General features: G+C 41.9%; 1 protein-coding gene across 3 annotated transcripts in view; it reads right to left on the bottom strand.

Moving 5' to 3' along the window:
• The window catches only part of PCYT1B (phosphate cytidylyltransferase 1B, choline), a 143,815-nt gene extending 135,141 nt beyond the window's left edge, over positions 1–8,674 (bottom strand). Inside the window, exons 1-3 of one of the 3 annotated variants that reach the window (XM_028122571.2) lie at positions 8,553–8,674; positions 7,564–7,919; positions 1,864–1,909 (exon numbers count right to left, since the gene is read on the bottom strand). In XM_028122571.2, the coding sequence (XP_027978372.1) occupies positions 1,864–1,909; positions 7,564–7,589 (72 nt within the window). In that variant the 5' untranslated portion in view covers positions 7,590–7,919; positions 8,553–8,674. Of the gene's footprint in view, positions 1–1,863; positions 1,910–7,563; positions 8,525–8,552 lie in introns of those variants that run through there. The other 2 variants (XM_028122569.2, XM_028122570.2) reach the window with 2 other exon arrangements.
• Positions 8,675–17,112: the final 8,438 nt, after the last annotated feature.

Below are 17,112 nucleotides of genomic sequence, written 5' to 3'. Positions count from 1 at the left end.
AAATGTCCACTGCCTGATCGAGAAACAAATACTGGTCTATCCATACAATGGGATATTATTTGGCCATAAAAAGGGATGAAATACAGAAATACACTACAACATGCATGAACCTTGAAAAGATAAACTAAGTGAAAGAAACCAGACATGAGAGACCACATGTTGTATGATTTCACATCTGTGAAATGTCTGGAACAGGCAAATCCATGTAAGAGAAAGTACATTCGCGGTTGCCTGGTGCTAGGGATATTGAGGGGCCTGGGGAGGGACTGCTAATGAGTACATTTTTTGGGGGGATGATGAAAATCTTAAAATTAAACTGTGGAAGTTTGCATAACCCTGTGAATATACTAAAAAAAAAAACACAATGAATTATACCCTTTACTATGTGGATTATATCTTTGTAAGAATGGCTCTTGGGGCCCCTGGGTGGCTCAGTTGGTTAAGCATCTGCCTTCAGCTCAGGTCACAATCCCAGTGTCCTGGGATTGAGCCTCGCATTTGGCTCCCTGATCAGTGGGGAGCCTGCTTCTCCCTCTCCCTCTGCCTGCCACTCCCCCTGCTTGTGCTTTCTCTGTGTGTCAAATAGATAAAATCTTTAAAACAAACAAACAAAAAACAACTAAAAGAATGTCTCTTTGAATCTCCTGAGTGCCTATCACAAAGGATGTGCTCATTAAATGATGCAGTACCCCTGAAGCATGGAAGACACCACAAAAAAGATGTCCTTCCTGCTCTGGTTACTATTATTTTTAACCTTTTCTGTCTAGAGAAGAATAGGAGTGATTCCCTTAAACAACCTCTAAGTTAACCGACCTGCAGAAATAACCAGAGCTCTCCATTTCCCTCAAGGGTCCTAAGAGCACTCTGAATGCTTCTGTCTAGTAGTAAGTTACTCTTGAAAAAGCCTGGGTATTTTAGCTCTGAACAGTTGAGTTTTACATTTTCCAAGAGTTAACTGAACTTTCCCCAAAACCTATTTATGCCCATTGTGACTGCAATTTAATTTAATTAAATGTTACATAAACTGATAAAAATGATGCAAAAAAGAGTTATTTTTAAGAAACTAAATTGTTTTGGGCACCTGGGTGGCTCAGTTGGTTAAGCAGCTGCCTTCAGCTCAGGTCATGGGATCGAGTCCCGCATCGGGCTCCCTGCTCGGCGGAGAGCCTGCTTCTCCCTCTCCCTCTGCCTGCCTCTCTGCCTACTTGTACTCTCTCTCTCTATATCTGTCAAATAAATAAATAAAATCTTTGAAAAAAAAGAAACTAAATTGTTTTGAAAGGATAAACAGTCATGTGGCTTTTAAAAATTGCTGTTGAATTAGGTGAGGGCAAGACAACTGTAAAAAATAGGGAAAAAATCCCCCCCAAATCTAGGTTTCTATACTCATGTTTTGAAAATATCTTGAGTTTTCACTTCATTTAGAATAAATCAAAAATAGAAATCATAGATATTGCATATGTGTATGCTTAATGAAAAAAGACAACACAGAGCTCTAATCAGTGGTCCAATTAAACGATTGGCCAATTAATAATATACCTATTTTAAGTTTAAGCAAAATATTTAATGTATTAATCATTTTTTTCGAACAAGTCTTTATTAGAAACATTTTGTTTTTCAGTTAACTAACCTACTGGTCCCCACTGTAAATGGTAAGAAGATTTCTACTGTGCTTTCTGGTGATTATAACTCTCCTACTTTGTATAATGGAGAAAACCCTACAAAGCTCTTTTATTAATTCTCCATTTTTGTACTGAATTCCTTGTGCGATATTTACAAAAGTCCTTCAATTGCCATCTTAAGGGAAGGTATAGTAGCTGCATGGAAAAGAATTGATGGGACAGATTTGTAGACAAGTCTTACCCATCTCCCTTGGAGGCTGATCCAGCTCTGCACATCTCTGGGGAAGCTGAGGAAGAATGGTAGAGAGGGAGTCTGTCACCTCTGGTATCTCTGAGAGATCCCACCTGGCCTTCAGATATCACAAACCTACAGCAGCCCTAGGATTCTGGCAGGATTTGGGGTGGAGAGCCCTGTAAACAGTGATCACTACATCTCTGTTGCGGGTGTTAATGATAAAGTCACTCAGTGTAGAGGCTGGAGTCAAGCTGAAGTCGGTCCATCCAACAATGATGCATGCCTCAGAGGCTGGGTTGAAATTCATTCATTCTCCCGGACAGCCTAGAGCTGCCCTTAGATGAACAAACTCAGGACTCTCTCTGGGCAAGGAGGATACAGAGTAAACAGGGATTTAACTTCCTTTCACTCATTCAACAAACATTTACTAAGCATCTACAGTACATCAGGAGCCATGCACCCAAGATGAATGTGATAGTCTGCACTCTCAAAGAATATGTAGAACAAGAATATATAGGTAGGGTAAGCACTTAATGATTGATTTTTTTTTAATAAATAGGATGGTACTGTTAAAATCTAATCATATCGTCTTTGCTTTCAAAAAATTAACATTTAAATTCTTCTGTACTTTTAAGACTTAATGGAATAGAAGAGGACAGATTTGAAGCAGATATTATTTTTCTTTTCATCCTGAGCCATACTTTCCATTGTTTTTCCTTTCTCTTCTCTTTCCATGTGTGTCTCTGTGTGTACGTGTGTGCATGCGTGTGTGTGTGTGAGAGAGAGAGAGAGAAAGACAGAGAAAGTTTCTAGTTCACGAGAAGTCAAAGAGAACTTTACAATGCCCGAACAGAGGCACCTGGCTGGCTCAGTCGGTAGAACATGCGACTCTTGATCTCAGGGTTATGAGTTCAAGCTCCACGTTGGGCATAGAGATTACTTTAAAAAAAAAATAAAAAATTCTAAAATTTTAAAAAATGGAATGCTCTAATACCTGGCGAGATTGAAATAAAGAGTATGTTCTCACCTTATAAGTCCTCATTGCAAGAATGGGGCAAGATTAATTTTATGCCAGTTCTTGTATATCCTTTGCTCCCTGACATGTGAGAGCTAGTTCCAACTTGCTGAGAATAAAGGACAAAAATCAGAGAGACCAGTAAGATTCCTTTTCTTCCCATAGTTTCCAGTACTGGGAAGACCAGAAGAACCCCAGGTTTCAGCAGACACAGGTATCACCTCTCACTCTGCATCTTTTTGTGTGCTAATTGAGCCATTCTGGTGAGCTGTAAGATTTCCAGGATGCCCAGTAGTCAAAGCTTGCTTCGAGGACCCCAGTGAGTGGGCATGTATCATTTAAGGAGAGAGATTAGTGTCCTCTAGAAGCCCAGATTCAGTTGGAGCAGGCATGGAGCTTGTGCACTACCCGTCAATTTTCAGGGTGAGAACTATCAGCAGAGCAGTCCATGGTGGTGATTATACATCCGTTGACTGGAGTAAACAGGACATGGGACCCTTGGATCAGTCTACCGTATAGTTTCCAAGACTGTGTTGAATTAGCTGCGAGTTGTGCAAATACATGCCTGTTGCTGTAACGTGAAGGAATTACAGATGGAGGAGAGGAAAGAAGCTCTAATTGTGTTTTGGAACAAAAAGTAAAAACGTATTATCTACTTTCCCTTAATGCCTTTAAAAGATGCTCAGATAGGACGCCTGGGTGGCTCAGATGGTTAAGCGTCTGCCTTCGGCTCAGGTCATGATCCCAGCGTCCTGGGATCGAGTCCCACATTGGGCTCCCTGCTCCTTGGGAGCCTGCTTCTCCCTCTGCCTCTCTCTCTCTCTGTCTCTCATGAATAAATAAATAAAATCTTAAAAATAAAAAAAAATAAAAAAATAAAAGATGCTCAGATATCTAAACCTCAGAAATTTGGAGTGTTCCAAATTATTTAATTCCTTCCAAAGAAAGACTACATATTCAACCTACATTCATATTGTTTCAATTATTTTTTTTCTTTCTTTGCTTAGGGCTTACACATTAGAAATTTTCCTCACCGAAGACAAGGAAGTGACAAATCATATTCTTTGGAGCTTACCGCTAAATTGAGGCATTGAGTTGTGTCTTTGTTGAAAAGGAATCCACCTTTGATAGGACCACTTCAAGCAAGCTGCAAGAATCCACCTCAGCTAAAGATTTAGAAATTCAAGCGTCATTCTTCTCTAAGCAACTCTTCTTCTGTTCTATTACCTAGAAACAGGACGGTACCTGGCAAATATGCTAGACTTAGTATTTAAGAACTGACGGGCCTACACGATGACTGGTGCCTTGGGAAGGTAGCTCTCCCTGCTAGAGGAGCTGACAGATCTGGTTCTAAATCCTCAGGCAAGAGTGCACTGAGCCCCCACCCCCCTCCCTGCCCCCAAATGCCTGGAAATCATCTTTCCTCACAAATAGGAAGCCCTTATCTTGCAATGAAGACTGGTAAAGGGGAAAGAAGAAATGAGAGAGTTTTCATTTTGATCCATGAATTCTCTATAGAAAATCGTAGTTCACTCCAATGAGTGACATCTTGAAAGAACTGTCTGTCAGTCAATCAACAGATATTTATCGAACCCCTCCTGCGTTCCAGGCTCTATGAGGGGCCCACAGGAGCACTCCTTCCAGGGTATCCTGGGATAGAGTGGAAGAAGCAAGGGTTTTAGAATTAGATCTTGAGCTCATAAAATTTTTATTGTATTTTATGCTACTAATTTCCTTAATGACTCAATGGAAGAGAGGAAGGTAAATCAGTAGTATAAAATGATTTTACATAGAATTTAGAAATAGCAGAAGGTTTGCCAGAAAGAACTAGGCTAACCATATTACTTCCTACCAGGGCACCTTAGGGGATCCTGTTTTAATGAATAAATAAAAATGATGTATAATTATCATATCAATTGCTTGCATCTAACTGAGTGCTTCTGGAGTTATTTGATGGTGCTTAAAAATCTTTGGTCTCTGAAGTGCGTTTAATGTCTCCTTGACTCTTATCTATATTATTAATTTGCAGATCAAAATTAACTTGGTGCTATGCAAATGAGGAGACTTCCAATGGATGAAATTTTACTGTAAAATATTAAATCCTTATTACTTACAACAGAACTGCAATATATTTTGAGGATATGTGTCAACATACCGAAAAGAGACACTGCAACTTAAAACGGTATTATCCAATAGAACTTTCTGCAGTGGTGTAATATTCTAGCTGTGCCCAAATAACGCAGCCACTAGTTAGTTGCATGTGACTACTGAGCACTTGAAATGTGGCTAGTACCACTGAGGAACCAAAATTTAAATTTTATTTAATTTTAATGAATTAAAATTTAAATTGAAACAGCCATATGCAGTTAGTGGCTACCTTATTTGACAGTGCAGGCTTAAAGAGAAAGTGAAAATGGATTTCAAGACCCTGAATTCCAGCTGTACTGTACCCTTACTAACTTGGGCATTTTACTTAAATTTTGTGCGTTTCAATTTTCTCACTTGAAAAATGAGAACATAAATAATATCTACCTCACAGGATTTGGAGTAAGAGGAATTGAGATGTATTCAGGCGTTCTCCGATTTCCAAATAAGTGTTAATCAAGTACCAAAGTTAAATATGTGAAAAATGAATAACCAGCTCTCTCATTTAAAGGGAGTTTGCATTCCTAGGGAGCTCATAAATATTATTAAATTCAGGATTATCCTCACTGTTCAGATAAAATATTTAATTACAATGTTTATAACTATTGGCCGGTAAGCAGTACCATTAGCTTGGGGGTATCAGTGTATGGTGCACAAAAGCGGTGGGAATCAGAAAGTTAAATTTATAAAGTTGAGGTCAGCTTGTGTAGTAAAGTACATTGAGAACCCAAAAGGGTGATTAAAATGTCAACGCAATCATTTCTTTGTTATTGTTACAATTAACATCTTGATTGCCCAAGGAGGTTAAATAAACCCAGCCCATTTAAGAGGTACAAATTAGCAGAAGAGGTAAGTAGTTAGGAGCGTAAGCAATTTTGTTGGACGTAATCACATGAAATAAGGTACATAAAGTACTTAGTACAGGGCATGTCACCTACTAAGGACTAAAAATTGCAGCCACTATTTTTTTTAAAGATTTCATTTGTAAGTAGTCTCTACACCCAACATGGAACTCGAACTCACAACCCTGAGATCAAGAGTCACATGCTCTACTGACTGAGCCAGCCACGTGACCCCAAATTGCAGCCATTATTAGAGTAAGTGATGCTCTTGGGAGACCCATGAGATGAGAAGGCTTTGGTTATTTTTCAATTCACAAAAGGTATGGGAGAACAGAGTGATTATTTGTACAGATTTAATTCTACATGACGGGACATAGAAAGATCAACTCAACTTTTAATATCCATAGCAGTCAACAACTGAATCTAGTTGTTTTGATACCATTTCAAATCTATTTTTAGAATGAGGCATGAACGAATGAATAAATGAATGACTAAAATGCCTCCTGATTCCCCCATTTACTAAACAAAATGAGCTGGTAAAACTCATGAGTCCTCAACATATACATTTTTCTGGGGCGCCTGGGTGGCTCAGTCGTTAAGTGTCTGCCTTCGGCTCAGGTCATGATCCCAGGGTCCTGGGATTGAGCCCCGCATTGGGCTCCCTGCTCCACGAGAAGCCTGCTTCTCCCACTCCCCCTGCTTGTGTTCCCTCTCTCACTGCATCTCTCTTTGTCAAATAAATAAATAAAATCTTATATATATATATATATATATATATACATTTTTCCAAATCAGAGACAATACTGAGATGAATGGGGAAGGGACCAGCTGTGGGAAATGGTCTACCAGTCACGTTGCTCAAGCGCCCGGTGGCTGTGGGCCCAGACTACTTTGTGAGGCATGGGGTGCTTTAACCAGGCATCCACAGGCACTCTAAGGGGCATGGGGAGGTTTTGAAAGAGTGCTGAAACAGGAAAGAGCAGAGCTGATGTCCTGAGACCTGAGAAACCACTCTCAGGGGTGTGATGGGAAACCAGCTTTACTGTGAGGCAGAAACATATCACTGCCAGGAAGCTTCCCCGGGCCCTAATCTCTTCTTCACATCATCTGAAATCTGCTTACTATTTCATCCCACCACCTAAACTTTTTCTATCTAGAACTCATTTGGTTTAACAAGGCTCCACTAAAATGCACATTCCCCTGGGCCCCACCCCCCCACCGCCAAAATAAAAGACCATATGTGGTGGTCTCACTTCCGTGATAATTGCATTCCAAGAAATTCAGAAATGGGTGTCAGGATTTTGTGACTTTTCTAATAGGAAAATTTCCCATTTTATAGGATAATGAATGCTTGGTTAAAACATTTCTCCAAAGCCCTCAGGCTCCCACAGCATCATTCTTTGCCTTGAACCAACCACCTACATTTCCTCAGACTGATTTGACTTTTTTTTAAGAAAGAATCTGTTCCTGTCATCTAATTCTATCCAGGGAGCTTGCATACTCAGTCAGGGGATAAAGAAAGATGAGTCACAATTTTTCTTTTTTATCACCTTAAGATGGAGAGGATAATATTTCCATTTTGAGTGTGACTATATTAATTAGCACAGGTCCATTGCACTCACAGATACCTATGACTTCCCTTTTTGGACTGACTTTGATATTCAGAGGCAAAAATCACTAAGAAAGCATGTACATTACCGTTACCTTGCGCCAGAATGTGGGAGTGCCATTGTCCTGGACGTCCCCTTCTGTGGTGCTTTCCTGGTGGCCCACCATGTCTGCTCCTGATCTCCTTTCCCTGTTATCTAGAGGTCCTCTCTTCCCTTTGGAGTTCTTTTGAGTCACAGGGTGAAACTGTCCTTCTCTGGATTTACCGGAGCACTTGACCAAAGGTTAAGCTTGAAGACACGCTCGGAGGAGCTAGTCGTGTCCCAGTGATTGAATAAGCAGAGATCCAAGGTGCTGGGTGTTCTTGCTTTATTTACCACCGGCCTCCCCTTGTCCCCTCTGGGCTCTTGTTCACTGACAACGGCTGTGCTCTGGACTGGCTCTCTGATGGCCTGTGATGTGGGGAACAGGCAGGTTGTGGAGGAAGCTGCCCTCGTGAAAAAGGCCATTGTTTAATCTACCCGGTCCCTCCCTGGAGCTATGGCAACAAATTCCGTTGGTGAATTAACTATGTCATTGTGTGCCGGCTCAACTGATTATGCTCCTGGAATGACAAACATGTTCTCTCTTTTTTTCAAGATAAAAAGTAGTCAAGACCTTGAAGTGTTAATATACAACTCAGCACTTTCTTTAAAGAGGAGAATACAGATAGAGAAAAATTGGATTCTAATAAACATTTTCTCTTCCAAGGAGCTATTCTAAGCGCCACTGATAAATGGACTTGTGCATTTTAACCATGTAGAATCGTCCCAGTTTCTGTTAAGGTTATTTCCCCTCGAATAACATTGTGTGTTAAAAGGACTCTTTAAATATGCATGTGCTAGGGCCTTTCCGAGAGAAAGATTCTTTTTAAATCTGGCTGCAGCAGAGAGCGGCTGTTAATGTATCGTACCTTGGTTCAGAATGAAGATTGCTGTCCGTCTAAATTCACCTCAGCCATGTAAAGATTTTCCCTATTCCCTGCTAGTGGGAAACCTCTTAGTCGCTTGTTCACATATTCCAGTCTCCAGGATGATAAAACTTACTCTGATCGGTTAAAGGAGACTTTCAACCTTGGCATCCGTCCGTCCAGCGCTTTCTCCGTCTGGGGGGCTGGACTGGGTGCTGGAGGAGCTCTGTCAGGGAATTCGCTGCTACTTTGCCTGGCGCGTAGTGCGTAGTGTGTAGTGTGCTGACTTGTCGAGCTAGATTCAGTTTCCAAGGATGCCCCTCCCTTATGGCTCCGAGTTAGAGTTGGCCAAGAGAGGAATTTGCACAAGATGGGGAAGGTGAGTGTGAAGCAACAGTTGTTACTTTCCCCAGGTTGTTGTGGCTGGGCTTGGTGACAGAAGGTCCCAGCTGATCCTCACTCCCCTGTGTCCAGATCTTCTTCCCAACTGCTGACCCTGTTAACATTCAGCAGCCTGGAGCCCACCATCGGACATTTCTTCAGCTCCACGGAGGTAGGAGCAGCTTCTGGTAGTTTGGGGGGGGGGGGCGTTCCCTTCTGCAATTTCCAGCTGGGTGTGCTGGACTTCTGTCTGCAACGTGGGTGACTTCTCCTATCATCCTACCCCCCCGCCGATCTCCACTCCTCCACCCCTCCCACAAGGGGCCAGGTCTATTTCCTAGGATAAATCCCTTTCTGCACAGCTCACAGTGGCTCTGCTTCAACTAAACTATGGCTGATACATTTATTTTTCCAAACAATATGAGGACTGTAGGAGAGAATCTTCAGCACGAGGGGATTTTAGAGGACAACAGGGAGAAAATCCCATGGAACTTGCATCTAGAAGTGACTGAGGAACCCAAGGAAATAGGTGTTATATTTGTGTCAGACCTCTCTCCCAGGTCCCTGTAGCCCTCAACCTACAAAAATTCTTTTCAGATCCAAGCATGTTTTCAAATACCTTTCCTTCTTCATTCCTATGGTTTCCTGTCTTCCTCATTCTTCTCCCCCAGAGATCATCCCCCACCCCAAAGAGGCTGAAATTGCCTATCAGAGGTAAACCACACTCCAGGTAGGTTGCAGTTAGTCAACGAAAGGAGAAAAAGAAAAGTCCAAGTCCTGGGCACAGTATTTCTTCCAGAATGATCCACTGGAGTCCCTGAAATGATGGCCGAACCGACACAGCACACACAGATGGACTCAAAGAGAAGATTTCTCTGAAACTAAGGTCAAGTCTGGCTCAGCTGTCAGGAAAACATCATCCACCTCTATCCGCACTGGTTTGCTCTTGTCAGTAATGGAAAAATCACTCTTGTGTCATCAAGGCCCAGCGGTTCACAAGAGAGGCTTGTTTTGAAATTGCCTCTTGTTGTCATCTCTTAGAATGACAGCGCATTTGATTCTATTTCTGAGCTTCTCGTCACACATCCAAAAGAAGAATCACTGCCAGTCTATTTCTTCATTTAATTCCTGCTTAGAGTAGGCGATTATTTGTCATGAGCATTAGCAAGTTGAGAGGCTAGGTTATGGTTAATTTTGACTCTAAAGCAAACAGAATGGAGACAGGGCCACCAATACAACAACATACTGTATCCTTATCACAGATCTAGTCAGGTCATTAAATTAAGCCACTTACCCTTGGATCGTGAAGATGTCTATTATCTGAACACTTATTGGTGGCTTTCTGGGGTCTTCTCTGCTTTTGAGAGTCTCATAAGATAAATGGTCTCAGGGAATCCCTATGAACAATCCCCTGTGGTCTATACAAGGGGCGCTCCAGAGCCCTGAGAGTTGTGTCAGTGGGTAGAACCTAGTTGCCCAGGCCCACAGAGGTGGAAATGGGTGGGCAGCGGATCCCAGTTACCGGATAAGGTACTTGTGTGAATTAGAAAATGGTCCTCCTCTGGGCCCAGCAGCCCGACTTGGTGAACAGAGGGAGGGCTGGAGTTTAGCCCCTAATTCTCCCAGTCTGCAGGAAATCTTTGTAACCCCTGAGCCTTGGGGAGAAGGGCATTATCGGGGAAGCAAACTATGTCAGTCCCATTATAAGAGACACACTCTTCAATTTGGGGAACAAGTATTCTCGTGGTTCGTGGGGTGAGGTGTTCTGTGCTGGGAGGTGTGGCTGGTCAACCAAGCCTCAGCTCCAGAGCTGATGAAACCACCCTTCTTTCACACAAATTCCCCAGGAGCATTCTGTTTGCCTTCCTGGTACCTCACTAGTGGGCAGAGTGTGCCCAGGATTATGGCTTTAGGTGCCCATTTGAGAGGCCCTGTTTTAGTTTTCTTCTGAGGAGTCCATGTGGCCATGGACAGGGTGCATGCCTGGAGACCCTCACACCCCCAATCCCTAGAATACTTTTGAGTTCTCCACCCAAATGTCCCACCCTGTTTCCAGAGCTCGTGTGGCCCCTTCTTCAGGGCCATCCTCCTGGGGGTAACCTCCCCAGAGAATTGCATATCCCTGGGCATGAGGGGTGGTGGAGCTTTTAGCAGGAAAATGTGAACAGAATCTGTACATCTGGGCTGGCCCCACCCTGTGGTGTAGCACAGAGGAAGGCCTTTGACTCTGCTCCCCTCCCCCCTGCCATATACACATGTACACATGGTCTGTTAGCATGATTTCAAACTTTTAAATATTTAGACAAATGATACAAAGGCCTCCATTCAGATTCTTGCCCTGACCCCACAAATGATAGCAGCAGGCCTGGCTAGAGGTATTTTAAATCACTGTATAAATTAATGGATTAATTAGCATTTGCTGGTTATTTTAATTATAGTTAATTACAGGTAGTTTGTCATCAAAAGTCTAATCATCTCTGAATGTATGAACAATACGATTTTCTGAATCTAAGTGACTCAAGGTTAGATTCTGGACTGAGATGAAATAATTTGCGCCAACTCTAGCACAGTCTTTGGTATACGGTAGTTGCTTTGAAAATGACTATTAATGAGTAAATGAATCCCTGAAGCGTTTTGTTACTCCTCTCATCTTTTGCCCTGCCTATGCTGTATAACTGGCTTAGAAACTCTTTGATGGACGAGTTCATCCAAGGCTGTTTTGGGAGTCTTAGTCAACTGGGCTGAGAAATTCTTTGACTGGTGAATTTACCCAAGGCTCTTTTGGGGGTCTTAGTCCAGAGATGAAGCCAAAGACGAGGAGATGGTAGCCTCTTTGGTCCTGGAGGAAAGTGATTAACTGTGACTCCCTGCCTTTTTGTTTTTCCTGAGCCCCTGGAATTAGCTAGCAACAGTTCTGAGGAAGGAATACAAAGTTTGGACTTTGCACTTCCGAGTGATGGACTAAAAACATACTCCACCCCCACGATGTCAAGACGTGTCCAAGTTCAAGTGTAGAATTGAAGTATTTTGCATATTCCATCAGATTTACTGAACATGGACTTCGCATCAAGCCCTCAACCAAAATCTAAAGGCCATTACAGCAGTACCAGCCTTCGCAGCATTACGAATCAGTACATGAGGCGATGTTACATTGAGTATTTCCCTGACTTAAATAATCTATTTTAGCACCCCCAACTCATCATTCTCTATTCCCCCTTACCCTGCTTTGTTTGACTTCATTAAGGACAGATGACGTGTACTGGTTTACTATCTCTCTCTCCCAGGAGAGTGAAAGGGCAGGGTCTTTTTGCTTCACTGCCGATGTCCCCAGTGACTAGAAGAGTGCCTGGCACACATGAGTGCTCAGTAAACATTTTGTTGATGAACATATTAATCTGGCATCAAAATTGCACTATTTTTTTTCTTGTTCAATTTGGCTTTGAGTGGGTAGGAGAATAGCACAAAGAAAAATAATCTGGTTTGACGGTGGGAGGTGCTCCTGAAGGGACTAGAGGCAAATAATGCTAAGGATGGAGTTGAGATCTGGAGAACAGCTGGTGTCAAAGAAAAATAAATGCCCTGAGAAACTGTAGGAAGCAAGGACCTTTGGAATGTATTAGCTTTCTTTTTAGGCACACAGTCATTGTAGTTTGCAGTAACTTGCTGAAACAATGAAGCTCTAGGAAAAGAAGCACGTTTGTTGATCCACTGGGCCATTAACAAAACTTCCTCTAAGGTGTTACAGTGATAAGCCAAGTAACTTAGAGATGGTTTTCCTCCCCTCACCTCGTAACAGCTATTTTCATGGATTGCTGGGGTTTTGCAGACATTTTTCTAACAGAAAAACTGACTTTCTGCCTGGTATGAGACTGACTAGAAGAAAAACTGAACATGACATATTTTGTAACTGCTTCTACATCTTTCCCATGGCTTTTTCCTTTTTCACTAGCAAAACGATGCAAAATTTCTGTGCTTGGCCAAGGGAACTTGGTACATTGTACATTTTTTCCTTTTCCTGCCTCCATTCTGTCACCCACATGGGAAGAAGGGAGTCTTCACCTTCAACTGTGGATCTTTTTTTTTTTTCCAAAGATTTATTTATTTGAGAGAGCAGAGGGAGGCGCAGAGGAAGAGAGAGAGAATCCTCAAAACAGACTCCCTTTTGAGCACAGAGCCCAACATGGAGCTCCATCCCAGGACCCTGAGATCATGACCTGAGCCGAAATCAAGAGTCAGACGCTTAACTGACTGAGCCACCCAGGAGCCCCTCAACTGTGGATATTTAAGAGGTTCTTTTGTGGGAGGGGCTGCAGGTTAAATGATTTCTTAGAACTTCTGCACCTCAAAGTATCAATTAGTGTATCAACTGTACCAATTGGTGATTATAAGAGAAATACGCTTAGATGTCCTGTGAAAATCTATGGAGAAAGAGAACACATAACATTCCCAAACTTTTTTTTTTGTTTTTAACATTTCCAAACTTTTGATTCAAGAAAATGAACTCAAATATCTTGAAATAAATCTATGTAGTTAAGAAACTTTGGGCCAGAGAGCAGAAGGTACGTGCACTGAAAACTAGAAGACTGCTAAGAGATATTAAAGAAAACATACAAAAAGGGAGAACTGTGCCATGTTCATGGATTGGAAGACTCAGGGTTGTTAAAATACCTATTTTCTTGGGGCACCTGGGTGGCTCAGTCAGTTGGGAATCTGCCTCCGGCTTGGGTCATAATCCCGGGGTCCTGGGATCGAGCCCCATGTCCGGCTCCCTGCTCAGTAGGGAGCCTGCTTATTCCTCTCCCCTCCTCTCATTCTCGTGCTCTCTTTCTCTCTCTCTCTCATGAATGAATAAAATCTTCCAAAAAAAAAAAAAAAGGAACAAGAGATGGTACAATGATTTAAAAAATATGTATCTATTTTCTCCAAATTAATCTATATATCCAGTACAATTCCAGTCAAAATCCCTGCAAGCTTTTTGATAGAAATTGACTCCAAGATTCCAAAAATTATATGGACAGGGCACCTGGGTGGCTCAGTCGTTAAGCGTCTGCCTTCGGCTCAGGTCATGATCTCAGGGTCCTGGGATTGAGCCCCGCATCGGGCTCCCTGCTCCGCGGGAAGCCTGCTTCTCCCTCTCCCACTCCCCCTGCTTGTGTTCCTGCTCTCGCTGTCTCTCTCTGTCAAATAAAAAAAAATAATAAAAATAATAAAAATAAAAATAAAAAATAAAAATTATATGGACATGTAGAAAGACCTAAATTAGCCAGAATAACTTTGAAAAAGAAGAACAGTGTTGGAGAATTCAGACCCCCTGATTTTAAGACTTATTACAAGGGGACCCAGGGTGGCTCAGTCAGTTAAGCATCTGATTCTTGATTTTGGCTCAGGTCATGATCTCAGGATCCTGAGATGGAGCCTGGGGTTGTACTCTGCACTCAGTGCAGAGTCTGCTTGTCCCTCTCCCTACCCCCCACTTGCTCTAGTTCTTTCTCTCTCTCTCTCTCTCAAATAAATAAATAAAATATTTTTTAAAAAGACTGACTATAAAGCTACAGTAGTCAAGACAGTGTGGTATTGCCATTAGTATAGACACATGGATGGAACAAAATAGAAAATCCAGAAATAGACCCACATATATGTGATAAATTGATTTTTTTATAAAAGTGCCAAGATAATTCAATGGTTAAAAAATTGCCTTTAGGGGTGCCTGGCTGGTTCAGTTAGTAGAACAAGCTGCTCTTAATCTCAGGGTTGTGAGTTTGAACCCCACATTGGGTGCAGAGATTACTTTAAGATTTTATTTATTTATTTTATTTTAGAGAGAAAGAGAGAAAGCAAGTGGGGGGTGGGGAAGAGGGGCAGGCAGGGAGGGAGAGAAAGAACACCAAGCAGACTCAGTGCTGAGCATGGAGACTGACACAGGGCTCAATCTCACAACCTCGAGATCATGACCTGAGCCGAAACCAAGAGTTGGAGGCTTAAGTGATTGAGCCACCCAGGGGTCCCTAGTGTAGAGATTACTTTTAAAAAGTCGCCTTAGGGGCGCCTGGGTGGCTCAGATGGTTAAGCCTCTGCCTTTGGCTCAGGTCATGACATCTGGGTCCTGGGACTGAGCCCCATGTCGGGCTCCCTCCTAGGTGGGGAATCTGCTTCTCCCTCTCCCTCTGCCTGCTCCCCTCTGCTCATGATCTCTCTCTCTCAAATGAATAAATAAAATTTCAAAAAAATCACTTTAAAAAATGCCATTCATAACAGCATTGTTCACAATAGCCGAAGGCTGGAAGCAATCTAAATGTCCACCACTAGATGAATGGATAAACAAAATGTGGTATATACATATAATGGAATATTATTTAGCTTTGAAAAGGAAGGACATTTTGAAATGTGCTACAACCGGATGAACCTCAAGGACATTATGTTAAGTGAAATAAGCCAGCCATGCACAAAAAAATTACTGTATGATACCACTTATATGAAGTACCTAGAGCAGTCAAATTCATAGAGACAGAAAGTATAATGGTGGTTGTCAAGGGCTGGGGGAGGGAGAAATGAGGAATTATTGTTTAATGGGTACAGAATTTCAGTTTGTGTTAATGAAAAATTCTGGAGATTGGTTGCACAGCAATGTGAATGTACTTAGCACTACTGAACTGTACACTTAAAAATGGTTAAGATGATTACTTTTACATTATGTGTATTGTAGCACAATTAAAAAATTAAAGTGATTCTAGGGCACCTGGGTGGCTCAGTTGGTTGGGCCACTGCCTTCGGCTCAGATCATGATCCTGGAGTCCCAGGATTGAGTCCCACATTGGGCTCCCTGCTCAGCGGGGAGTCTGCTTCTCCCTCTGACCACCCCCCTCATGCTCTCTATCTCATTCTCTCTCTCAAATAAATAAATAAAATCTTAAAAAAAATTAAAGTGATTCTAGAACAACTGGATTTCCATAAGCAACAAATGAACTTTGATTCTTATCATACATTATATATAAAAATTAACATGAAATGGATTGTAGACCTGAAAAATGTAAAATGTAAAAGCCACAAGATTTCTAGAATAAAACATAGGAGAAAAATCTTTATGACCTCAGGTTAGGCAAACATTTCTTAGGACAAAAAAAGCATGAACCATAAGGAAATAAAGGGAAAACATTGAATTACATCAAAAATAAAAATTTTGGTTTTCAAAAGACACAGTTAAGAAAATGAAAGGGTAAGCCTCAGACTGGGAGAAGATATTTGCAAAACACATTTTATAAAGGACTTTTATTTAGGATGTATAAAAATTCTTATAATTTAATAATTGGACAAATAAGTAAAGTTTTATTTTTTATTTTTTTATTTTTTTAAGATTTTATTTATTTATTTGAGAGAGAGAAAGAATGAGAGACAGAGAGCATGAGAGGGAAGAGGATCAGAGGGAGAAGCAGACTCCCTGTTAAGCGGGAGCCCGATGCGGGACTCGATCCTGGGACTCCAGGATCATGACCTGAGCTGAAGGCAGTTGCTTAACCAACTGAGGCACCCAGGAGCCCCGATAAGTAAAGTTTTAAAAAATGGGCAATGGAGGGGTGCCTGGCTAGCTCCGTCAGTGGAACACCCGATTCTTGATCCCAGGGTTGTGAATTCAAGCCCCATTTTGGGTGTGGAGCCTATTTAAAAAAATTCTAGGGGCGCCTGGGTAGCTCAGTCAATTAAGCATCTGCCTTCAGCTCAGGTCATGATCCCAGAGTCCTGGGATTGAGCCCTGCATCGTTGGGCTTCTTGCTGAGCAGGGAGTCTGGTTCTCCCTCTCCCTCTGTTGTTCCCTGGACTTGTGCTTTCTCTCAAATAAATAAATAAAATATTTTTTAAAAGTTCTAAAAAAAGTAAAGTGGGCAAACGATTTGAACAAATATTTCATCAAAGAATATACACAAGAAATGGCCAAGAGACTTCTGGTTTTAGCTCCCATATGTGAAGTGCTTGAAATTTGTTGCTACCATCCTTATATCAAGAAAAATATGGATAGGGGTGCCTGGGTGGCTCAGTCGGTTAAGTGTCTACCTTCAGCTCAGGTCGTGATCCCAGGGTCCTGCGGTCCAGCCCCATGTCGTTGGGCTTCCTGGTTAGCAAGGAGTCTGCTTCTTCCTCTCCCTCCGCTGCTCCCCCTGCTTGTGTGTGCTCACTCTCTTTCTGTCAAATAAATAAATTTTAAAAAAGAAAAGAAAAATATGGATAAACTGAAAAATCAATGACTTTTCTTAGACCCATTAAAGAATTGAGATAACAGGGAGAATTACCATCCCCAAACCTAGAGAGAGAGGCACGTACAG

Source organism: Eumetopias jubatus, unplaced genomic scaffold (assembly GCF_037043125.1).
Source record: "Eumetopias jubatus isolate StellerSeaLion01/CBP00866 unplaced genomic scaffold, mEumJub1_p1.0 scaffold_11, whole genome shotgun sequence".
NCBI lineage: Eukaryota > Metazoa > Chordata > Mammalia > Carnivora > Otariidae > Eumetopias > Eumetopias jubatus.
Note: the sequence above shows the minus strand (reverse complement) of the source record. Positions and strands in the feature narration are given on the sequence as shown.